General features: G+C 35.9%; 1 protein-coding gene across 1 annotated transcript in view; it reads left to right on the top strand.

Moving 5' to 3' along the window:
* Positions 1-25,888, top strand: part of LOC123537075 (importin-7-like) — a 53,639-nt gene that overhangs the window by 6,184 nt on the left and 21,567 nt on the right. The window contains exons 2-11 of the mRNA XM_045320630.2: positions 14,980-15,061; positions 17,826-17,982; positions 18,258-18,416; positions 20,193-20,349; positions 20,648-20,737; positions 21,398-21,492; positions 21,711-21,781; positions 22,279-22,381; positions 23,115-23,260; positions 24,372-24,565. Of these exons, the coding sequence (XP_045176565.2) occupies positions 14,980-15,061; positions 17,826-17,982; positions 18,258-18,416; positions 20,193-20,349; positions 20,648-20,737; positions 21,398-21,492; positions 21,711-21,781; positions 22,279-22,381; positions 23,115-23,260; positions 24,372-24,565 (1,254 nt within the window). The remainder of the gene's footprint in view (positions 1-14,979; positions 15,062-17,825; positions 17,983-18,257; positions 18,417-20,192; positions 20,350-20,647; positions 20,738-21,397; positions 21,493-21,710; positions 21,782-22,278; positions 22,382-23,114; positions 23,261-24,371; positions 24,566-25,888) is intronic.

The raw sequence follows: 25,888 nt of genomic DNA, 5'->3' as shown, positions 1-25,888 counted from the left end.
TCCATCCTGATTTTTGCAATAATTATTGCCCCTTTTGGACTTAGAAAATCATTTTCTTGGTTGAGTATTATGTTTAAGTCAACTTTTCTCATAAACTATCAAAGCTATTGCTTTAAAACTTGCAACAGTTTTTCACCATCATAAGTGGACACTGTACATCAAGAAACATAACTCTATCCTGCTTTTTGCAAGAATGATGGCCCTTTTTAGACTTAGAAAATCATGGGTAGGACAATATTTCTATTACACAAAAAAAAATCAGATGAGCGTCAGCACCCGCAAGGCGGTGCTCTTGTTAAAATCCTATTAAGCTTTTATCAGGAATAAAAATATACATTTGCATGTCAGTTTGCAAGAAAAAATATTTATATTTAGGGTGGTGTTGAAGCGAAAAACGTATATGGGTGTTGATTTCGCCAGATTTTATATGCGAAGAAATCTCAAGTGACAGGCAAAATCAAGACATAAAATCTAAAGTGATGAATACTTTTTAAAATCCTTTTAAGATTAAGAATACATTTCTACGTGTGCATGTCAGTTTTCAAGAAAAAATATTTATATTTAGCAAGGTTCTGAAAAGAATATCCTATGCGAGTGTTGATTTCGTCCTATTCTGCGCGAAAGAAAAAAAATCAACTCGAAAAATTAAAAGTTTGTATTATTTATTAAAATCGTGTTGAGCCGTTATTGAGAATATAATTATGTTTGCACATGTCATATTTATCAATCATCATCTAAATTTTTTAATACCTGAAAGAGATTGTATTCAACAATGATTGGGGAAAGAATGCATATATGAATGACATTAAGAAAATGGGCCATATCCTAAACATTTAACTTCAATTTAATTCTTAGAAAGACGTTTTCATATGGAAAATGTGTTAATGAAAAATAAATTGCAAATCTAAATAATTACTGTTTGTTACATAATAAACTAATAATTGTCGGATGATATAAATCGGCACAATTTTGACCGAATGATTACCTGAGCACTGCATTTCGCTTCTCTTTAAACGTGTGAGAAAACCACCTTTAATTAAAGTAACGTTTACCCCCGCTTAACTAATTGGATTAAATTTAATTTGATTAACTAATCAACTGTATATGCCGACCAGTGTGACGACCGTTGTATCTTCTGTGAGGTAAGATTAGAAATATTTAACTTACAGAAATCAAATTTTTGTAGAAAATTATAGTCTCTGTATATCAACGGATTGCAGTTCCGTGAAAATTGTTGGAACGAGCGTAAAGCACAATCGCATTATTTAGATACATCTGGAATTATTTTCGTCATGTTGAAATCTTAATTTCAAATCCAAGTGATGTTTAAATATTAGTGTACTGATTATACACTCATAGACTTTTAAAATCGGTCACGACTATAACTGCGATATTTTTAATAATATTTAAATTACACGACTGAAATTTCATTCCTTAAAATTTAAAGAGTTGATTTTGCCTCTCAGTTGAGATTTTAGTGCATATAAATTCTGGCGAAATCAACATCCGTTTAAGTTTTTCGTTTATTAATCATACTAAATTTTATGTCTAGATTTTGCCTGCCACTTGAAATTTCTGCCCATATAAACTCTGGCGAAATCATCACCCGTATACGTTTTTCGTTTCAAAACCACCTTATATATAAATATTTTTTCTTGAAAATTGACATGCAAACTTATAAATATATTCTTAATGAAAACCTAAAAAGATTTAGAAAGAAAATTCATCACTTTAGATTTTATATCTTGATTTTGCCTGACACTTGAGATTTCCGCGCATGTAGAATTGGGCGAAATCTAGACCCGTATACATTTTTCGCTTCAAACCCACCCTAAATATAAATATTTTTTCTTGAAAATTGGCATGCAAACGTAGATTTACACTTTTAACAAAACCTTAAAAGGATTTTTAAAAATATTCATTAGTTTACATTTTATGTCTAGATTTCGCAATATTGATTAGATTTCGCGAAATCTACTAGATTTCGCTATTCAGTCATACCCAGTTGTGATTGTTTAATTGTTTACAGCAGAGACAGAACATGTTAGGAACCTATTCTCCTTCAGTTAGGGTACTTGGAAAATTATATAAATTCCATTCATGTAGCAGTACTATGTTTTCATGAGGTTTTTCTTATTACTAAAAAACCTGCATCTTTGCTTGTCTACTAACTATTCTTGTAGCAACCACTGATAAGCCAATAATCCATCCAGAATTCCCTGGTTTTCAAGAGATCGTTGTTTTAAAATAATTATTTTGTTAAGAAATATAGTTCAAATCATTTTGAAATTTATATATTTTAAAAGCAAAATAAATTATCTTGAATTTGATATAAATTTCATTTTGATCTAAATAAAATTGTTATATCATGTACTTGTTGGTTACTGATTTAACCTGAAATTTCTTATCACCGTTTACGATCAGTAAATGGACGCGGTCTTTTAGGGGTCTGTGTATTGTTCGGGTAATGCGAAGTATTGTTTTTTAATGAATATTCATGAAGTGATGTTATCCAATCAGATAAAAGAATGACCTATCCGACGGTGCTTTTGATTTTTTTGTGAAACAAAAAATGGCCGACCTACGATTCAGTGAAGTTGAGCGCCGTTTATAGAAAAAGTTACAGGTAAGTATTTAAATCATGTACATAAATAAATTCTCCATTATTTTAGCTTCAAAATGGTATATAATTCATCAAAATCAGTTGCGATTTGACCCGTCGCTTTTGTTATTGGTGATCTTTGTTTTCTAAGCGCGAGACGCGCGCCAAAACTCGCCGCCATTTTGAAAGTAGGAAAAAATGTATCGACCAAATAAAATGGATCGATAAATCATTGAAAAACTGTTTTTCCCCATCAAATGTAAATTGAAAACATTCATTCATACATTTATGCTTATATTTTATAATAAACAAAGTTCAACTGACTTACAGAATTGTGTTAATTTTGATACGAAATATGGGCTTAGCGGACGACTTTGAGTTTCGTCCGTAACGCCGATCAAACTATCTTAATTTTGAAGTAAATATGTACGTTTATTTTTAGCTCACCTGTCACAAAGTGACAAGGTGAGCTTTTGTGATCGTGCGGTGTCCGTCCGTGCGTCCGTCCGTAAAACTTTTGCTTGTGACCACTCTAGAGGTCACATTTTTCATGGGGTCTTTATGAAAATTGGTCAGAATGGTTTATCTTGATGATTTTCTAGGTCAAGTTCCCAAACTGGGTCACGTGCCATCAAAAAATAGGTCAGTAAAGGGCTAAAAATAGAAAATCCTTGTGACCTCTCTAGAGGCCATATATTTCACAAGATTTCATGAAAATTTGGGCAGAATGTTTTACCTTGATGATATCTAGGTCAGTTTGAAATGGGTCACGTTCCCTCAAAAACTAGGTCAGTAGGTCTAAAATAGAAAAACCTTGTGACCTCTCTAGAGGCCATATATTTCACAAGATCTTCATGAAAATTGGTCAGAAAGTTCACCTTGATGATATCTAGGTCAAGTTCGAAAGTGGGTCACGTGCCGTCAAAAAATAGGTCAGTAGGTCAAATATTTTGAAAAACCCTTTTGACCTCTCTAAAGGCCATATTTTTCATTGGATCTGTATGAAAATTGGTCTGAATGTTCTTTTTGATGATATCTAGGTCAGGTTCGAAACTTGGTCACCTGCGGTCAAAAACTAGGTCAGTAGGGCTAAAATAGAAAACCTTGTGACCTCTCTAGAGGCCATTTATTTCATGAGATCTTCATGAAAATTGGTCAGAATGTTTTATCTTGATGATATCAAGGTCAAGTTCGAAAGTGGGTCACGTGCCGTCAAAAACTAGGTCAGTAGGTCAAATAATAGACAAACCTTGTGACCTCTCTAGAGGCCATTATTTCACAAGATCTTCATGAAAATTGGTCAGAATGTTCATCTTTGTGATATCTAGGTCAGTTCGAAATGGGTCACGTTCCTTCAAAAACTAGGTCGTAGGTCTAAAAATAGAAAACCTTGTGACCACTCTAGAGGCCAAATATTTACAATGTCTTCATGAAAATTGGTCAGAATGTTCACCTTGATGTATCTAGGTCAAGTTCGAAACTGGGTCACGTGCCGTCAAAAACTAGGTCAGTAGGTCAAATAATAGAAAAACCTTGTGACCTCTCTAAAGGCCATATTTTTCATGGGATCTGTATGAAATGTTGGTCAGAATGTTCATCTTGATGATATCTAGGTCAAGTTCGAAACTGGGTCACCTGCGGTCAAAAATAGGTCAGTAGGGCTAAAATAGAAAAAAACCCTTTTGACCACTCTAGAGGCCTATATTTCATGAGATCTTCATGAAAATTGGTCAGAATGTTCATCTTGATGATATCTAGGTCAAGTCGAAACTGGGTCACGTGCCATCAAAAACTAGGTCAGTAGGGGCAAATATAGAAAAACTTGTGACCTCTCTAGAGGCCATTTTTTCATGGGATCTGTATGAAAGTTGGTCAGAATGTTCACCTTGATGATATCTAGGTCAAGTTCGAAAGTGGGTCACGTGCCGTCAAAAAACTAGGTCAGTAGGTCAAATAATAGAAAGACCTTATGACCTCTCTAAGGCATATTTTTCATGGGATCTTTATGAAAATTGGTTGAATGTTCATCTTGGGTTTTTTTTCTAGGTCAAGTTCGAAACAGGGTCATGTGCGGTCAAAAACTAGGTCAGTAGGTCTAAAAATAGAAAAACCTTGTGACCTCTCTAGAGGCCATACTTGTGAATGGATCTCCCCAAAAATTGGTCAGATGTTCATCTTTATGATATCTAGGTCAAGTTTGAAACTGGGTCATGTGCCGTAAAAAAATAGGTGAGTAGGTCAAATAATAGAAAAACCTTGTGACCTCTCTAGAGGGGCCCTACTTTTCATGGGATCTGTATGAAAGTTGGTCTGAATGTTCTCTTTATGATATGTAGGTCAAATTTGAAACTGGGTCAATGCTATCAAAAACTAGGTCAGTAGGTCTAAAATTATTAAAATCTTTTGACCTCTCTAAAGGCCATATTTTTCATGAATCTTTTATGAAAATTGATCTGAATATTCACCTTGATGATATCTAGGTCAGTTTCAAAACTGGGGGCACATGCGGTCAAAAACTGGCCAGTAGGTATAAAAATAGAAAACCTTGTGACCTCTATAGAGGCCATATTTTTCATGAGATCTTCATGAAAATTAGTGAGAATGTTCACCTTGATGATATCTATATAAAGTTCAAAACAGGGTCACGTACCTTCGAAAACTAGGTCAATAGGTCAAATAATAGAAAAACCTTGTGACCTCTCTAGAGACCATATTTTTCAATGGATCTTCATGAAAATTGGTCAGAATTTTTATCTTGATAATATCTAGGTCAAGTTCAAAACTGGGTCACATGAGCTCAAAAACTAGGTCACTATGTCAAATAATAGAAAAAAGGACGTCATACTCAAAACTGGGTCATGTGGGAAGAGGTGAGCGATTCAGGACCATCATGGTCCTCTTGTTATAATATGAATCATTTCATCGCAAAACTAATAATAGAACAAATATAGAAATGTTTCTGGTAATGAAAAATAATATTAAAGCCAACATTGTCGAATAAAGTTTGGAAATCGCAGCCCAGCGGCCGCGAGCACCTGTTAAAATGTACCCGATTCGGATATGCAGATTTTTGGGTGAAAAAGTCATCTTTCTTTATTTTTCTGTTAGTAAACATAAAATAACAGTGAAACACATTAAATATATTTTTCCTAATTTCTTTACAGATTTCTGAGATGTTTGGTGCTTTTTATCGTTTCTGGAATGATGGAATCTGTGGCCTTTCCTGGTAGTTTCTGTCAGGGCATCAATCTTGAGTGTGGAAATATTGATAATGGAAACATCAAAGAAATTCCAACTGGTGCATTAAATAACGGCATTGTTGTAGAACTCGTACAGTATGCTACAAAGTCCAAGGCTACATCCAGTAAAGTTGAGGAATGGATTTGTCTTCTCCAGCCAGAGTTCAACACTATGAAACGAACAACACTGAAAGCTCGTGTCACTAGTACTTACAAAACCTATAAGGACATTGAACGTAAGAAACGAGTCGCAAAATTCAAAAGCCTCTGTGAATTTCAATATACAGCATTTTTACCGGGCAAAAAAAGACAAGTTTCATCAGAATCAGATACTGTGAGTGTGAACACTGTAAACCATGAAAGTGAAAACATCCCAAATCCCGTCCCCAAAATACAAAGACTGAAATCAAACCCCTAGCTATTTCCCAACCAGAACAAATAAAAGCAACACCTGAGCATGTAAATTCAACCTCAGTTGTGACTCCAACAAAGTTGTATTTGTCGCCTTGTATTAACAAATCGAACTATAGTTCTGAACTGTTACATGACGCAGATGAGGATAGAGATGAGCTAGTGTTACTAAGTCCGAGGCAGTGCAACTCAGATCTTAGTTTACCAGAGAATGTGACTGATAGAAAATTTAGTAAAAGTGAAGAACAGTCTCTAAATTTTTACGAGTATGAATTAAGTAAAAAGGAAAAGGTCTTTAAAAAGCTGACAAATGATATAAAACAAGCTAAGCAAGAACTCGAAAATTTAAAACTGAAGATTGGCCACTACGCAGTGCGCAATGTGAACAAACGTGATGAAAGAGCAAGAAAATTCTTAAGATCACTCCGAGAGACTGAACGACAGCTGTTACGACAGAGAAGGAAAGATTTAGAGAACTCTGAAACAATTCAAAAACTGACAGATGAATGCAGGGCTCTGAAGACGAAAGAAGAAAATGAACATGCTGAAGTGTTGAAAAATGCAGAACAGAAAAAACTTACCGCTCAAAAGAACGCTAGCTACTACAAAGTAAAAGCTTCGAAGTTGATGATTAAGTTAAAAGATGGCTCGGTTCAGGACACTCCGTTTCAACATTTAAAAAGTCTTCTAAAGAGTACAGACGTCAAAATTCGGGACCTTGAAGTTACTAACAATATGTTGATGGAACAAATTAAAGAGAACTCTTGTCAAACAAGAAACAATGATGGAACATTTTCAGATAATGTTCGCATGTGTGTAATAGAGTTGAGCGGCCTAGAAGTAGCATGCGCGAAAGTATCAAGCGTAATTGTAGCTGTAGCTAAGCATTTATTCGGCAGCAGAATTAGTAATGAAGATTTACCATCCAGTCATACTGTGCAAAGAATTGTAGATCACAGACATTTTATCGCTAAGGCATATATTTCTCAAGAGCTTGCAGAAACAAATAATTGGGGTTTGAACAGGGATGGTACAACCCGACGAAAAATCAAAATTGTGGACACTTCAATAACACTTGCCTCCGGTGATGTTATGAGTCTTGGATTCCGTCGTGTTGCCCATGAAACTGCTGACACTATTAACGATATAACAAAAGACCATATCACCGAGTTAGCCGATTTGAATTCAAATATTGATGACAGAACTGACATGGAGTCATATGTAAAATCTTCCCTAGAAAAACTTGCATTTACGATGAGCGATCGTGCTAGCAATGAGAAGAAAGCTGATCGACTCCTCGATGAATGGCGCGATGATGTCTTGAAACACTGTGATGATGAAGAAAAGCATCAGGTACTCCATTTCCATTGCATGGCGCATGTGTTGTTAGGTTTCCACAGATATGTTTGCATGGATTTGAAAGAGTATGAGACAACACTAGCATCATCAGGTGGTAAACTTGGCCGTGATGGACTTTCTGTATTCAAGTTTTGGAATACAAAAGAAACAGCTGTCGAAAGGACACTGCGAACAGTTTCTGATGTGTTTGGACCTTCCGGAGACCACCATGGGGTACGTGACCTTTGGGAAGCGCACTGTGCTGCTAAAGGTATAAAGTCAACAATAGGCAACTACAAAGACAACCGGTTTAATGCATTGTTCCAGACCGCAGCAGAGGTTTTCCTGCACAGACAAGACTTCATTGAAGTTCTAAAGACTGTGAAAACTCCCAATTTGAAACTAAAGAATGACTAAATGTGTGTCATAATTAAGAGTAAAATAACAAGTTTTGTTTGTTTGAGAAAAGCATTGCTCTTCATTCATGTAAATGATTATATTTGTAAATATGTTTCCCTGAAGTCAAGCAATGTAAAATGAATTGATCAGCTTTCAAAAAAAAAAATAAAATTTCAGAAGTATTTTTTCTGATAGCCTGTACATATTTCTACAACAAATGCCACCAGGCAGAATCAGTTGTTATTTATTGTAAGTTAAACTTAAAACTGTGATGAAATGTATGTAGTTGTATCTTCAAATTAATTTATTACATGTGTTAGTTCCTTGTATATATGCTGTGTAATGCGATGAAATGATATTCGAAAAAAAAAGATATTAAATTCAACTGAACATGCATTTTGTGATTATTTCTTTGTTCTTCATTACAGAACTATTTGAATGTTAAATACTTATTAAAATGCAGCACTTCAAGATCTGTGTGTGTTCCAAATTTCATTAAGATATCTCAAATAACAAAAAAGATATGGCATTTTTAGCTCATCTGATTTTTTGAAAAAAAATGATGAGTTATTGTCATCACTTGAGCGGTTGTCGGCGTCGGCGTCGGCGTCGGCGTTGCCTGGTTAAGTTTTATGTTTAGGTCAGCTTTTCTCCTAAACTATCAAAGCTATTGCTTTGAAACTTGGAATACTTGTTCACCATCATAAGCTGACCCTGTATAGCAAGAAACATAACTCCATCTTGCTTTTTGCAAGATTTATGGCCCCTTTTGTACTTAGAAAATATCAGATTTCTTGGTTAAGTTTTATGTTTAGGTCAACTTTTCTCCTAAACTATCAAAGCTTTTGCTTTGAAACTTGGAATACTTGTTCACCATCATAAGCAGACCCTGTACATCAAGAAACATAACTCCATCTTGCTTTTTGCAAGAATTATTGCCCCTTTTGGACTTAGAAAATCAGTTTTCTTGGTTAAGTTTTATGTTTAGGTCAGCTTTTATCCTAAACTATCAAAGCTATTCCTTTAAAACTTGCAACACTTGTTCACCATCATAAGCTGACCCTGTACAGCAAGAAACATAACTCCATCCTGCTTTTTGCAAGATTTATGGCCCCTTTTGGACTTAGAAAATATCAGATTTCTTGGTTAAGTTTTATGTTTAGGTCAACTTTTTCTCTTAAACTATCAAAGCTATTGCTTTAAAACTTGCAACTCTTGTTCACCATCATAAGCTGACCCTGTACATCAAGAAACATAACTCTATCCTGCTTTTTGCAATAATTATTGCCCCTTTTGGACTTAGAAAAATCATTTTCTTTGTTGAATATTATGTTTAAGTCTACTACTTTTCTCATAAACTATCAAAGCTATTGCTTTAAAACTTGCAACAGTTTTTCACCATCATAAGTGGACACTGTACATCAAGAAACATAACTCTATCCTGCTTTTTGCAAGAGTGATGGCCCTTTTTAGACTTAGAAAATCATGGGTAGGACAATATTTCTATTATACAAAAAAAATCAGATGAGCGTCAGCACCCGCAAGACGGTGCTCTTGTTTCTAAATTCTTAACACTCTGATTCCGTTATTCGGTGCCATCGTCGCGGCGCGAAAGACAGTAATTATATAGTGAAAAATTCTTAATATTTGCGTAAAATTAGGGTGAACAAATTGCCATAACTTTTTTATTTTTTGAGATATCTAAAAAAGAAAAACAGTTCTGAAAAGCTCTCCAAGAGATCTTTACAATAGAATGATTTCCAACAAAGTTAAAGGAATTTTAAAAATTAAGGTGTGGTTGCTAATTCTTGCTTAAGTCAGTATCAGTATTTATATATCTTTTGCACTAAATGTTTATTGCTTAACACATGCTTACTGCCAGACTTGTGAAGCATACTTCTATTAAATTATTTTGACAATGCAATCATGATGCCTGTCCTTGCAGCAGTTTCCTTCATTTTCTAAGCAATTGAAATATTCAGTGTCAAAAGCTTAGCAGTTATATAATACATTGTCCTCTGTGACAGCTATCAAAGTAGCAGATGTGACACACTGGTTCTCTTGAGTAATTGAGTGCATGATATAGTTCTTTAGATAATGCACTAAATTTTGTCTGCCATTTACTTTACCCTAACCCCTGTAATTTAGCAGCTAATTTAGGCAAGTGTACCTACAGTATATTGATCTGCCATGTTGGTTTTGGTGTTTGTTGCCAGACTTGAATTTTGGGTGTTCTATGTTTGCCATGTTGTAATGAAACTACAGTAAATGTTTAGTGCTGTTTAATTTTGCTGGAAGGAAAATACCACCTGTGGTCGAATTTAGGTTGTAAATTTTCAGCATGACTTCCTACTGATGGCTTTCAAAACCATCATGCCAGGGATTTGATTGGTAAGAAACTTGAAACTTAAATGGTATGCTTTTATAGCACTTATGCTGATAGAACGTGTTAGACATTAAACCAAAGATTTGGACTTGCATTTGTACAAAACTGCACAGAAAACTTGTTAAGCGGTCGAAAACTGGTTGTGCCAGGATATATTCTGCGATTCTTATGCAGAAATGATTCAGATCTATCCCTGCATTTCTACTCTTCTGATTTTTGATGATTCCTTCTTAAAATTTCTCAGAAAAACGAAAATTATATGCATTTTCAAGTATCGAACCATGGCTGTAGAGGCATTCGCCTGCTTTAACACACAAGGGAATCGGCACTATGGAATGAATTACATTATCACAAAATGGTTAGTTACAGACTCGCATTCACTCCATAGTGTTGATACAATGATCAGGACATCTTCACTTTACCAGTACGCACATTCAATAAATACTCCACATTTATTCTTATGGGGGCTACTGCCCCCCCACACACTTTTTTCTTTAATGAATAGATTATTGTTACAAATTATTTATTTAAATGCAGGCTCTCCAGCCGTTCCTAGTTTTTCCAAGTTTTCCTAGTTTTTTAATGTGCTCCTAGATTTTCTTAAATGCTCCTAGTATTCCTATATATAGTTTTTCATTTGCAGCATTATGTCTGAAAGTTTCAATTTTGTGTTTTAAATGTGTTTTGAAGCTTTTCTTGCAGAAAACAATGTTCAGCTGACTTGCCCGTGTTACTGGCAGTACTTAGTGGTTTGGTGACACTGATACATTTGGACTATGCTTAAGTGATGCCAAACAGGAACTGCAGAAGCAAATTTACAGTCAGCTGAACACCAGGCCCTGATCCATGGCCCGGCGAGGGGGCCCGTGCCCATTGTCTTAGAAGTGACCTATACTCATCAAAGATCAGGCCCTTCCCCAGAAATTTTTTAAGGCGCTGGGGTAAAGTTTGCGTGGCGGGATAAGGGGTGGGTGCGGGAGGGGTTTCCCCTCCCGTGTTCGATTTTTTTTAAAAAATCGAACCCAAATGGTGCTTTTTTAAGTATACCATATGCAAAAAAACACAACAACATGTATTTCATTACTTCTACATTTTTACATAATCATATAACCATCAATATATCATATACACTAAACAGATGTCCACTTCTTTTATATGTATTTTCAAACAACACATATGTCCTTCCACTTCTTTTGTACTAACACTAACAACACATAGGCATTTTCGTTTTCATATACCGGTAAGTGTCTGTCTTTGGCTCTGTGCCATTCCTTTACTGCACCACTGAAATTAAAGACATTCAATTTTTGTCCCTGCATGGACACCATGAGTAAGGCATTAAGCACTTTCATGTTCACTGGTGAATGGTGGGTGGTCTTTACACATTCAACTGCTGAAACCTCTCTCACAATCTGAAAGTACAAAAAAAAAGTATTTGTTATTTTCCCAGAGCAAGGATAACCAAGAATGGATTTATATTGTAAAAGTTCCTAAGATTTGACATTTATCTTGTCTTCTTCTGCACAATGAATTGCAACAATATTTATGTTAAATATTTGTGGGTGTTAACAACACCATTGCAGCTTTTTTACACACACAAGCAGGTTCTGTATTTCAAGTTTAACTACTCGTCATGTCAGCGCAATAACTCAATAAGTGCATATATATTATATAAGCACTTATTGAGTTATTGCGCTGACATGACGTACTGTATTTTACTGCAAGCAGCAAGTTTCAGAAAGAACATGTATACACACAAGCTGTGGAGGTTGGTAGAAGCAGTCCCATTGTAGCGACTTTGCTCAGGTTTGGGTGAGACTCGGACAGATTACCAACAATCCACTCCATGGTGCGCAAAGTGTTCATCTGTGGTAAGGGTGGCTTTTGCCTGTGCCCATTCAATAACCGCCCGGTCTTCTTCAAGGGAGAAGAGTGATGAAAGAGCCTGAAATGAAACATAAGTTACAATGACATGTTTCAATGACTTGACAAAATGAATCATAACTTTTTTGTAGTTGATAAGTTTGTTTTTTTTTTCTTCTAAAATTCTTTGAACCATACATGATGCTGTAAATATAGTCAGTAAATAATTAAATCAATGTTTATTTAGCATAAAAATATTGACTTCCTTGAAATACAGCAGAAGAGAATTCAGTCATCCCTTTTATCGACTAGCCCAGTTCTTTACGTGAGAAAGTAGGCAGTTGCTTATTTGGAACTGGTCTTTCCCAGGAACGATGGTTTGGTAACCTGCCCTAAATTTTGTTATTCGACTGAAACTTGTATCATTTGGTCTTTGCATGTTTACTTTGAGAGATACAAAAGCAAAGTGAAACACAAAATATCATAGTAGATAAAGTTTAATATTTAGAAATTAATAGCATCTTAATCAATTGTAATTAAACATCCTCGAAAAAGTTTGCTTCAGTTCATCTGGAACAATGATTTCAAACTTCAATCAAAGAATCACTGGTCATTTTAATACAGTTGCCTTTCTCTGCTAATTATTACTCGATAACAATTAACTTACCCATGCATTCCGTCACCAACTGTTATCCTATTTCGTTGCAGAGACTAATTATAATCTTTAACTAATTATAATCCAATCACTCCTGCTCCAATTAACCGCAAACTTGTGAAAACACAGACTTTCATCAACACGTGTAGTCTTTAAACCCTTATCAGTACACGGTAAACAGCTAGCTACACTGTGTATTCATAAACTTCCCCGATCGATATTTACCTGAGGTATCTCACAGGGATGAAATCGCTTACTGATTTAAGACGCTGAGCTAATAATTGAGGCACCGCGCTGGATAATTAAGCGCTGCGGGAAGCTGTATTTCGTGTTTTAAGCGCCGCGGTAGCGCGGCGCCTTATGCGGCTGGGGAAGGGCCTGAAGATGCAACCTACTGTTTTGGCAAAGGAATAATTTTTTCTCAAAATTTAGACCCCAGAACGCGCCAGAGGCCACCATTTCATACCCGTATTTCAAACTTTTCCAGGGGTAGAGCCCCCTGACCCCCCTCATTAAGAGGGGAGTTACCCCTCCATTATTTATTTATTTATGAAATTTAAGATCAATAGCATAAAACACAATAACGAAGGCAATAAATATAATATCACAGCATATAAAATACCTCAAAATATAGACCTAAAAATGCACCAGAGGCCACCATTTCATGCCTGTATTTCAAAACTTTCCAGGAGGAGAACCCTCTAACCCCCCCTAAAATGAGGGCTGTACAGCCACCAATAAATGGAAGCAGAGGCCACCATTTCATACCTGCATTTCAACAAAATTCAAAAACCCTCTAATATGGGCAAAGGCACCCCTCAAATACCTTGCTAGGTTTCTCAGCGGGGATATCTTCGTTCTAGACTGGTGACCCACACCCCCACCCAGTCAAAAATTTCTGTATAGCTTCTATGTATGGTAATTGGATAGCAAAACAGCAGTAAGGTAATACTTTATCTGATAATACCTCCTAGTTTTTGTCTCAGTATTCCTAAATTTTCCTAGTTTTCTGCTTGAAAAATTCCTAGTTTTCTCCTGTATTGCTGGAGAGCCTGTAAATGATTGTAATGAGCACGTCGTCCTACCTTTTACAATTCTAGCAGGATGTGCGTACCAGTAAAGTGCATCCTAGCCCAATGGTCCTTCAATTATTTCGATATTTTTTATCTTCGATGTCACAAAATGGTTATTTACACACTTACATTCATTCCGTAGAGTTGATAAATGACTCCTAAATTATCTCTATTTTTTTATATTCTTAGTCACTTTTATATACTCCAGGTTTAGCCTCCGGGGTCTAAACCAGGAGTATATATAAGGCAATGATGATGGACTTTGCAACATTCTCAAGTCCATTCTTATAGACGAGTAGTCACAGTATAAACTCTACGGAATGAATCTAATCAAATTTATGGTAGTTAGCAGGGCTAGCGCTGGAATGGGCATTTTGAGTCAAATGCTCAGAATGCTAATTTTGGCTCAAGAAAATTCAGAAATGGCTCAAACTCTAAAAAAAAAAAAACTACTTTAAGAATTAAAACTGATCAATATTTTGGACCAAAGAGTGCCAAGACAGACTGTGACAAAACATGCAGTAAACAAGAGGCACAGTCCATGGTCCATTAACACCATCAAATGACAATAAACCTGTGCCCTTGGGGTAGCATCTCTCATGTTTGTTTAGCTAAACTGGTACTGATTAATGAATATACATTGATCAAAGGTGTTTCTTTATGGCACATGCCATGATAATTTCACTTTTACTCCAAAGTTCAACTACTGTTCAATTCAGTTAAGTTTATTTCTACATCAATTTACAATTAAGGTGATTTTAATACCATTTTATGGAAATAATAAAAAAAAAAGGGAATAAGTATTTAACAGTCATGCAGACTGACTTTTAAAAGGATTCATCTATATTTGGGTATATTGTGATAAAAATAAATTATTAATTTTTTAAAAGACAGTTACTGTGTTAGTTAAAACTGCAGTTTCATAACCAATAGTGGGTTTTGTATCTCCTTCAATTGTTTGAAATACAGAAATGTTGTAAGAAATGCTGAATTATTTTGTATTCTATTTTCAGGTTCATAAAATAATTGGATTTGCTCCTATTCTTCTCCAAGTAGTGATGGAAGAATCAATAGACATGCCAGTCAGACAAGCGGGTAAGTAAAATGACAATTACACAATGGCAAGACACAAATGCCTTGTGCCACTCAGCTCAGGCTTGAAAAAAGTGTTCTTAGTCCAGGGATATAAATATGCAGTAGCCCATGGCCCCTTAATTATGGGCTGGGCCACTAAATTGTTGGAGAAAATCCTATATATACCTAATGTGAAACATTTTATTTTTGACAGTCTGGGCCCCTAAATAAAAATAACAAGTTTATATCCTTTCATTGTCTGTTCCTTATTCTTTTCCATTGGTTTGAATTATTCTGAAAGTGTGAATGTTCAGGGTGTCTGAATATGAAATGAAAGTATAAGGTCGTGTAAAAACAAGTAGGTGGCCTGCATGGCTGAGTGGTAATAGTTGCTGACAACAAATCGTTTGCCTCTCATCCATGTAGGTTCGAAACTTCGCTTGTGGTGTAGAATATTCACATGGGGAAGCCATCCAGCTGGCTTACAGGTTATTGGTTCTACCCCAAGTGCCCGCCCATGCTGGAAACTACCCAGAGGGGAACATGGGGATTTCCTCCACCATCACAAGCAGAAAAAAAAGTTGTCATATCTATGTGTTTTGGCTGTAACAAAAAATAAAAATAAATTACACAAGTATGGGCAAATCTCCATTGCTTTTTAGCCCACCATCATCAGATGGTGGGCTATTAAAATCACTCTGCGTCCGTGGTCCGTCCGTCCGTCCGTTAACAATTTCTCGTTATCGCATCTCCTCAGAAACTACTGGGGGGATTTTGACCAAACTTTGTCAAAATGATGTATTGGTACCCTAGTTGTGTCCCCCTGAAAATCAGACTGGTTCAACAATTTATGAGTGAGTTATGGCCCTTTGTTTATTTCTATATTTTACATAGATTTATATAGGGAAAACCTTTGAAAACCTTCTTGTCCAAAACCACAGAGCCTAGGGCTTTGATATTTGGTTTGAAGCATCATCTAGTGGTCCTCTACCAAGATGATTCAAATTATTTCTCTGGGGTCAAATATGGCCCCGCCCTGGGGGTCACATGGTTTATATAGACTTATATAGGGAAAAACTTTGAATAACCTCTTGTCCAAAACCACAGGGCCTAGGGCTTTGATATTTTGTATGTGACATCATCTGGTGGTCTTCAACTAAGATTGTTCAAATTATACCCCTAGGGTCAAATATGACCCCGCCCTGGGGGTCATATGGTTTACATAGACTTATATAGGGAAAAACTTTGAAAATCTTCTTGTCCAAACCACAAAGCCTAAGGCTTTGATACTGGTAATGTAGCATCATCTAGTGGTTCTCTACCAAGTTTGTTCAAATTATCCCCCTAGGGTCAAAAATGGCCCCGCCCCGGGGTCACATGGTTCATTATAGACTTATATAGGGAAAAGCTTTTAAAATGTTCTTGTCAATAACTACAACATTCAAATTTGGACCACATATGTATTTTTGAGTGGCAAGATGAACCTTGACATGAGTTGACCTTGATTTTGACCTAGTGACCTACTTCCACATTTCTGTAGCTACAGCCTTCAAATTTGGACCACATGTATATTTTTGAGTGGCAAGATGAACCTTGACATGAGTTGACCTTGATTTTGACCTAGTGACCTACTTTCACATTTCTGTAGCTACAGCCTTCAAATTTGGACCACCTGCATAGTTTTGTGCACTGGAAAAAACTTTGACCTTGATTTTGACCTAGTGACCTACTTTCACATTTTTGAAGGTACAGACGTCAGATTTGGACCATATGCATAGTTCCGTGTTTCAAAATGAAATTTGATATTGATTTTGACCTAGTGACCTACTTTCACATTTCTCAAGCTACAGCCTTCAAATTTGGACCACATGCATAGTTTTGTGTTCCAAAAAAAACTTTGACCTTCACATTGACCTAGTGACCTACTTTCACATTTTTGAAGGTACAGGCTTCAAATTTGGACCACATGCATAGTTTTGTATTCCGAAATAAAATTTGACCTTGATTTTGACCTAGTGACTTACTTTTACATTTCTCAAGCTACAGCCTTCAAATTTGGACCACTTGCATATTTTTGTGAACTGAAATGAACTTTGACCTTTACATTGACCTAGTGACCTACTTTCACATTTTTAAGGTACAGGCTTCAAATTTGGACCACATGCATAGTTTTGTATTCCGAAATAAAATTTGACCTTGATTTTGACCTAGTGACCTACTTTCACAATTCTCAAGCTATAGCCTTCAAATTTGGACCACATGCGTAGTTTTGTGTACCGAAATGAACTTTGACCTTTACATTGACCTAGTGACCTACTTTCACATTTTTGAAGGTACAGGCTTCAAATTTAGACCACATGCATAGTTTTGTATTCTGAAATAAAATTTGACATTGATTTTGACCTAGTGACCTACTTTTACATTTCTCAAGCTACAGCCTTCAAATTTGGACCACTTGCATAGTTTTGTGTACTGAAATGAACTTGACCTTAAGATTGACCTAGTGACCTACTTTCACATTTCTGTAGCTACAGGCTTCAAATTTGGACTACATGCATAAGATTGTGTACCGAAACAAACTTTGACCTTGACATTGACCTAGTGACCTACTTTCACATTTCTCAAGCTACAACTTTCGAATTCGGACCACATGCACAGTGTTGTGTACTGAAATGAAATTTGACCTTGAGCTAGTCAGTAAGTCTTGAAATTTGGAACACTCAAAAATGGCACATTGGTGGGCGCCAAGATCACTCTGTGATCTCTTGTTCTTTCATACTTCCAGGCGTGATATACCTAAAAAACATGTGCACTCAGTTCTGGAATGAACGAGAAGCTGAAAACCCTGGCGATCCAGTGCCATTTAGTATACACGAGCAAGATAGACTGACAATCAGAAACAACATTATTGAGGCTGTTATACATGCCCCAGATCCTGTCAGGTAACTTTCACTTGAATTTGTCTTATGTTTCAGTACTGTCTGCAATTTAAAATGGGCTAGTATAGTACAATTAAAAGGACAAAATTTAGTGGATAAAGTAATACTGGCTTGTCAGTGAAAATAGTTTTAAGCTACGTTAAGTTCTTTAAGCTAGTATTTGATGACAAAAAATGTCTCCCCGTACTTGGATTCAGTGTTGTTATATTTTCCATGACATAAAACCTTACTGAACAAACAAATTTGTTAACTAGACAGTGATCTATTTCTCTTTGTAGAGTACAGCTGTGTGTATGTATAAGCACGATAATCAAGTATGATTACCCTGGTCGCTGGCCAAATTTTCCAGAGAAGGTGGCCTTCTATATACAGTCGGACAATCATGCTACGTGGATGGGAGCTTTCATGTGTCTTTATCAAATGGTGAAAGTTTACGAGTAAGTTGAATAGTTTCTTCAGTAAATTTCACAATTGTTACGATGCAAACTTTTGGCTTGTATTTTCTGCATTTGCTCTAGATTTTTTTTGCTCAGGTGCTTATATCTTGTGAAGGGAATGCTGCCTGGGTAACATTCTATTTGTGCCCATTTTAAAGCGACTAACCCACACATTGTGAATTGTAATTTTTTAAATAATTTATCACCGAAAGGCAAAATGCCGCCACTGTTTCATACATTTACATGAAACATAATGGTTGACCAGTTTATAGTTACTAGAATTATGGGAACATTCAAATTTTTGCAGTTTTTCTCATCAACATTTATATTTTGTAAACATATTGATAAATATAGAACGAGACACGACAGTATTTTTAGACGCTATCATCACGTGGGCAGCAAAGCAGAAGTGCGCATGTAGTTTAATGGGTCAGTTTATTTACTCGTCTACCGATTAGGGAAGTCAGCATGATTTACTTTGCCTTATTTAGGTAAGAATCACTATCGTACCAAATAACACTACCTAGGTGACGGACCGTTCCATTATTAAAAGTACACAAACATCGCTCATCGCAAAACCGAACTATAGGTAGCGCACAGTATTATGGCGTTTAGAAGTGAAAACAAAATAACATAAAATTAAGTCAGTACGCTAAGTTAACGATTTAGTCAGTGATTCCTCGTTGGCCGAGCAGTTACGGTATTTGTATTATACCTTTTCGTCGGGAGTTCAATCCCCATTTTTTTTTCAGTTTACATTACATACTTAGTGTAAGTTTGTTTTTCTCTGGTCTCTAATTTATTGTTTTGTTTCTTATTTTCGTATAAAATTGGTAGTATCTATAAATCAATCAATCCTAAAATTATGACCGGGCAATGCTTTTTATTAAAGTGAAGTGTAAGATTGTTATAAAACTTATAAAACTAACTCGTACATGTTTAAAAATATCACAGGAAAGCTTAAAAACATTAGATCATATTAAAGGTGGAGTGTATTTAGACATAATTACATGTAAATTGTGACATATACTTTTAGTGAACATGTTAGAACTAGATTTACTAACTCCTTTTGTCTTCATTGAATTGTAGTGAAGAAAAAATTAAAGACAAAATTTAACGGGTTGGGGAATCGAACTCACAACGAAAAAGTATAATACGAATACTGTAACCGCACTAGGCCAATATGAAATCACTGACTGCATCGTAAACGTACTAAGTGTACTGACATCATTTTATGTTTTTGTTTTGTTTGTTTTTATTTCAAAACGTCACAGTAGTGTGCGATACCTATACGCGTGCGCTTTGTTGATAGTCACCTGATGTTTGCTGACGGGAATTCCGTTCTTTTTATAAGCCGGGAAACCCTTATCAGAAATTGTAGACGAATGTTTTTATCTTAAATTTATTAGGAAAACAATGATTTTCAACATAATTTGATGAAAAATACATTGTAAGAACATTGAATATGCAGCATATAGGCGAATATAGCAAAAGTTTGATTTTTTAAAATCTGACACCAGGATGTGTGGGTTAGTCGCTTTAAATAAATAATTTTGTGCAAAATTTATTGAAGTAATTTGTCGATTATGTGAATTACAGCTGTAGGTTATTTCTGCATGTTTTGAGACTGTAGCCTGCTCTTAGTGTTTTGTAGTGTTTTCAGTATAGTAAAACAGCATGTACAATCATACTGTAACTGTTTGTTCATTTTACATAAAATTTTCAACAAAAAAACCAATTCTGACAGTACATTTGCTTGATAAATTATCGTTACAGGTACAAGAGAAGTGAAGAGAGGAAGATCTTGGACACAGCAATGACACATATGCTGCCTCTGTGCTATCAGCGATGTGTACAGCTCCTGCCAGACCCTTCAGAGGCATCCAACCTTCTTCAGAAACAAATCCTCAAAATATACTATGCTTTTATACAGGTAAGATATATGTGGAGTTTAGCATTACTGAATAGTTTGATTGACTTTTATGTCAAGTTGGAGGAGGGGAGCGTGGTTCAACCTTCTTCACCTTTGTTGAAACTTTGGAGCGTTGAGATGTAAAGTAATTTCACGTATTTGGTTAATATTGAATTACTCAGTAGATAGTAAATTTAATTTCAAACTTTTGGAAATGATAATAGTGTTTATGGTATTGGACTGGTACAAGTCTGTTGCAGAATTTGTTGAATGTGCTATATGAATTCTTAAATTGATAGTTTTATATGTTTGATTTTAGAACCATCTACCACTGGAAACATTGACGAAGGAAATCTTTACACAGTGGATGGAACTGATTAGACAGATTGTGGACAGACCTGTTCCTGAGGTGGGTAGAGGAAGAACTCAGCGCTCTGGTCATACTTTTGTAAAATAAATATTTTAATTGACATGTATTGGTAAAAATGTTGTATACAAAGCAGTGTTCCCAGAAACCCCCAATTGGGGTTTTTTCATCCCCAGAATGGTACTTTGCACCCCCCCCCCAGTTTGGAGACAGCTGTCATATATTATCTCTTAGTGAGGGGTGCAAACGTGCAAGAAAAACTCGGTTTTCACACACAACTTTAAATGCCAGTGGGAACACTGCAAAGGCAGGCCTGACAGTTGACTGTTTAAAGACACTTCTATTAAAAAGTCTAGTTACTTATAACAATCTTCATGCATGCACCTGCATTATGCATATATGGTTAAATTGGCCTACATTTCATGTGATTTAAAGTTTGTTATTGTTTAGGAGATAAGCTTGTAGATAAATCTGACTCAAAATTTCTTAAAAAGGTATACCTTTTATAAACGAAAACAAAGACTTCAGTCCTCTAAAGATATATGAGTCACTCAACATAATCTTTGGAGTGTTGATGTAAATGCAATTTGGCTTAACAGGTTTGAAGTGTGTTATGGCTTTAGATTAAAACAGGAATTTCAGTCTATTAAAATGCAGAAATCATGTGCAGATTTGAGTTTTGCATGGAATTTTCTTGTTTAGGATACAAACCAAGTGGAAGAGGATGACAGGCCAGAGCTTGCTTGGTGGAAGGTGAAAAAGTGGGCTGTACATATTCTTGCCAGAACTTTCGAAAGGTATATTCTTCGAAATTTGTTAATATTTGTATGGAACTAATTTTCATGAATTTTTGTTCAGTATCCTTGTGTTACTGTAATTTCTAGAAAATATATTCACTAGGAACATTTAATATTTATTGACCTTGGTAATCTCCTGAAATATCTCGTTTAAATGTAAATCTTTGTATTGAGTGAAATTTGCTTCTTAGTGAAGATCCATAGTTTCTGTTTAACAGGTATGGAAGTCCCAAAAATGTAACAAAAGATTACGACCAGTTTGCAGAATGGTATTTGAAGGCATTTTCAGGTAAATTCTTTTTTCCCGGGTCTACATTGCTTCAAATAAATAATAGTTAATAACCTTTCATCAGATTAATACTCTCTGGACATTTGCAGAGAGACCAAACTAATAAATAAAATTTGCCATTATGAAAGGCAGAAAATGTGTACATTGCTGGAGGATTACACTCGTCGACATCCATTCCTATGCAGTTCTGCTAGAGACGGGAACTGCCAGGTCAAATTCTACAGTGACAGGCTCCCATTCTACTAATATGCAATTCTGCAACTGAAATACCTACAGAGTCACCTTCCTTATCATTCAAACAAAAGTTGTGAGAAATCAGTTGTTTTCAGTTTAACTGATTTATTCTACCCAGGTGCCTGCCTCGGCCGGAAATAATGCCCAGAGGGACACCTTGAAAATAAATGAAAAGTGACCATATGACCTGAAATTGTAGCAATGTGACTTTAAACACAACAAAACAAAAGCATGATAAAAATGAAGACGTTAAAATCTTACAGGTGGGATCATACAAGTGCTGTTTAAAATATTGGAGCAGTACCGGCAGAAAACTTACGTTGCACCTCGTGTCTTACAGCAGGCTCTCAACTTCCTTAATCAGGGGTAAGTATACCAGTGAATGTTCTGTAGAATGCAGTTGAGTTAACTCTGAACGTGTTTGATAAAATATTGATTTTAGAGAAAGATGTTGGCAAGTTATTTGAACCTGAAGTTGACTAGTGCTCCTTGGTTGCAAAAGGTTGGCCCAGTTTCTTCTTTTAAAACTATAGATCTCCCTTTCACTTTTACAACCAAAAATGTATTCTGTTATTTCCTACCAGTCCTTTGTAGGTCAATTAACATGGTTACGATATGAAAATAATTTTAGGTTGCAAAAAAAAAATCAGTGATTTTAGAAATTGAAACAGTTATATGCATTTGCTTTATCGGAGTTTGACAACAAATAGTTGACATTAATTATTTTTTTTAATTTGTATGAAGAGATGGATTTAATGTTTTTGTTCCATTTTACTGCTTTTGTTATACGCCCAAAGTGATGTATTATATTATGACACCAGTGTCCATCTGTCCATCCGTTAGCAATTTCATGTCCGCTCTGTAACTCTTGAACCCCTTGAAGGATTTCAAAGAAACTTCACACAAATGTTCACCACATTGAGACGATGTGCTGAGCACATGTTTTGGATGGCTCACTTCAAGGTTAATGTCACTGTTAGGGGTCAAAGTTAATACTTTCAGGCATATGTTGCATGTATTTATGAACTAACCTTTTACATTGCGAACAATCAATTTAATCTTATCCATTAGCTGTGAACTAAGAAATGTCTTATTTCAGAGTAAGTCATGCATTTTCCTGGAAGTTCATGAAGCCGCACATACAGCCCATCATACAGGAGGTGATATTCCCGTTGATGTGTCACAGTGATGCTGACGAGGAGCTGTGGGAAACAGATCCACAAGAATACATCCGCATAAAATATGGTGAGAAGTTTGAAACATTTGATAGAAGGGTAGCTGTTTAATAGTTTATAAAAGACTTCGTTTGTTGATGTCTCTGTATATGTTATAGATCATTTGAGCCGTGCCATGGGAAAACCAACATAGTGGCTTTGCGACCAGCATGGATCCAGACCAGCCTGCGCATCCGCGCAGTCTGGTCAGGATCCATGCTGTTCGCTTTCAAAGCCTATTGCTATTAGATAAACTGTTAGTGAACAGCATGGATCCTGACCAGACTGCGCAGGTGCGCAGGCTGGTCTGGATCCATGCTGGTCACAAAGCCACTATGTTGGTTTTCCCATGGCACGGCTCATTTATTGACCTGTGGAAATCAAGTTTAAAAGTAAAAAAGGTCAGTGAAATGAAGTCAGGAACTTAATTCATTTGGTCAGTAAGTGATAAATAATCTGTCTATAACAAGTAAAATTACAGGTAACCATTAGCTATCCCTATATTTGCCAACTGAATGGTTGACCTTATGGATTTACTTAAGCTGACATAATAAACCCAAGAAGTGATATAAATATTTCAAAATCTGGTTGCTGATTGGGTGTTTAGACTATTTGAACTTTGAGAGTTTCATCTCTATCCCATTTTGTGTGGGTTAGTTGTCAGTTACTTGTGGAGGACAAGTTAATAATTTAATAGTTAAATAGCAAGAAGTCAGTAAGTGTGTAACTGTTTGATTTTCTAAGTACCTTTGTGTAACACTAAAAACTTCCGGAGAGTGTTTAATCTAGTGCAGCCCGCCCGCTTAGCTCAGTAGGTAGAGCGTTGGTCTACGGATCGCGGGGTCGTGAGTTCGATCCTCGGGCGGGGCGTATGTTCTCCGTGACTATTTGATAAACGACATTGTGTCTGAAATCATTAGTCCTCCACCGCTGATAATTCATGTGGGGAAGTTGGCAGTTACTTGCAGAGAACAAGTTTGTACTGGTACATAATCCAGGAACACTGGTTAGGTTAACTGCCCGCCGTTACATGACTGAAATACTGTTGAAAAACGGCGTTAAACCCAAAACAAACAAACAATAATCTAGTGCAGGCATAGCTAAAAGAAGTCACTACATTGGTGTTATTGTATGTTTTGCAGATGTTTTTGAAGATTTTCTTTCACCTGTGATTGCTGCCCAGACATTGTTTTATTCCTGTGCATCAAAAAGAAAAGAAGTGTTACAGAAATCCATGGGCTTCTGTATGCAGATACTCACCCAGGGGACAACCACGCCCAGACAGAAGGATGGGGCACTTCATATGATAGGAGCAGTAGCCGAAGTCTTGCTTAAGGTACTACATGTTTTGTCTGGTCCCATATTCATGAATGTTTAATCTGAAGCTAAATTTGCTTTTTGCGCCATTATTTTTATATAGTGATTGTCCTGTCCGTACGAGGTTAACAAAATGGGACCGTTTCGTCTAGCATCAATACCCCTAACTAGATTGACTTGATACTAATGCAGATGTAACCTGTGACCATTCCTCATCTTCAGACATCACCTGACCTTAGTTTGACCTTGAACTTGACCTCGTTTTGGACTTGGGTTGCTTTGTATCGACAAGGATGCCACCGGGGACATCAAGTGTTTATTGAACGCATCTCCTTGTTTATATTAGCACAGCTGAACAAATGTACACTTTGCAGACAGGTCTAAGAATTTTCATAGCTATAAGTAAGCTATAAACAAAGTCTTAGAAGCTTTGATATTTATCATTCTTTACTCGTAGGGTAAGTTTCAGATTTAATATGTTAATGAATATAGGCCATTGACAGAGAAGTGAAAAATATAGCCAGCCCCACTCTGCTGAAGGTCTGAGCCCTGCATGTGTCAGTGTAAGTTCTGGAAAGCCATCCATCTAGCTTTTGGAAGGTCAGTGGGCCAAAGAGGCGCCTGGCAGTGGTCAACAGCATTAAGTATTGGCTTATTGTAGGTATTTGGTTGGAAATGAAATAATTAGTGCTTTACTGATTTTCCTGGTCATAACTGTCCAATACTAGTATATACAGTCGTGGATTTTAAAATCAGGAGAAAGAAATTGCTGTCTTTGTACTTGATCTTTACCTGTGTTTTGATTGGTCTAAAGAAAGCTTACACCATTAATGGAAAATGAGATGTTTGTATAGGATTCAGTTATAATGAAAGAATTTGATATTCTCTTTGAATAAAGAGGACATTTGAATGATAAAAATGGACATATTTTCACACACAAAAAGACTGCAAAATTTGTTACTTTACTGTAAATATTATCTTGTGTAGAATGTTGCATATGATTTTAAGCTTTGGTCTGAGAGCTCTCCACGCTACTAAGCTAAATTGCTTTCTTAAAAGATTAACATACATGTTTAGACTTTATCTGTTTGTAAAAACAGTTTCATATTTCACAGACTCTGCAAAAAAAAGAATAGTTTTCCTGTTCATAACTGTCCAGTACGATTAACTACGCTGTAGTGGATTTTAAACTCAGGAGAAATTAACTGCTTTATTGTATTAACCCTATGCTATGAGTGTAGGGTGATCTAAATAAGGCAAACAGTTCATGTCACAAAATAATTCTACCTCATGGTCTTAAGCTTACTCTTAAATACATATACAAATATAGTAATACTTTTGA

Source organism: Mercenaria mercenaria, chromosome 17 (assembly GCF_021730395.1).
Source record: "Mercenaria mercenaria strain notata chromosome 17, MADL_Memer_1, whole genome shotgun sequence".
NCBI classification, from domain to species: domain Eukaryota; kingdom Metazoa; phylum Mollusca; class Bivalvia; order Venerida; family Veneridae; genus Mercenaria; species Mercenaria mercenaria.
The sequence above is the reverse complement of the archived record's forward strand: the minus strand, read 5'-3'. Positions and strand labels throughout refer to the sequence as shown.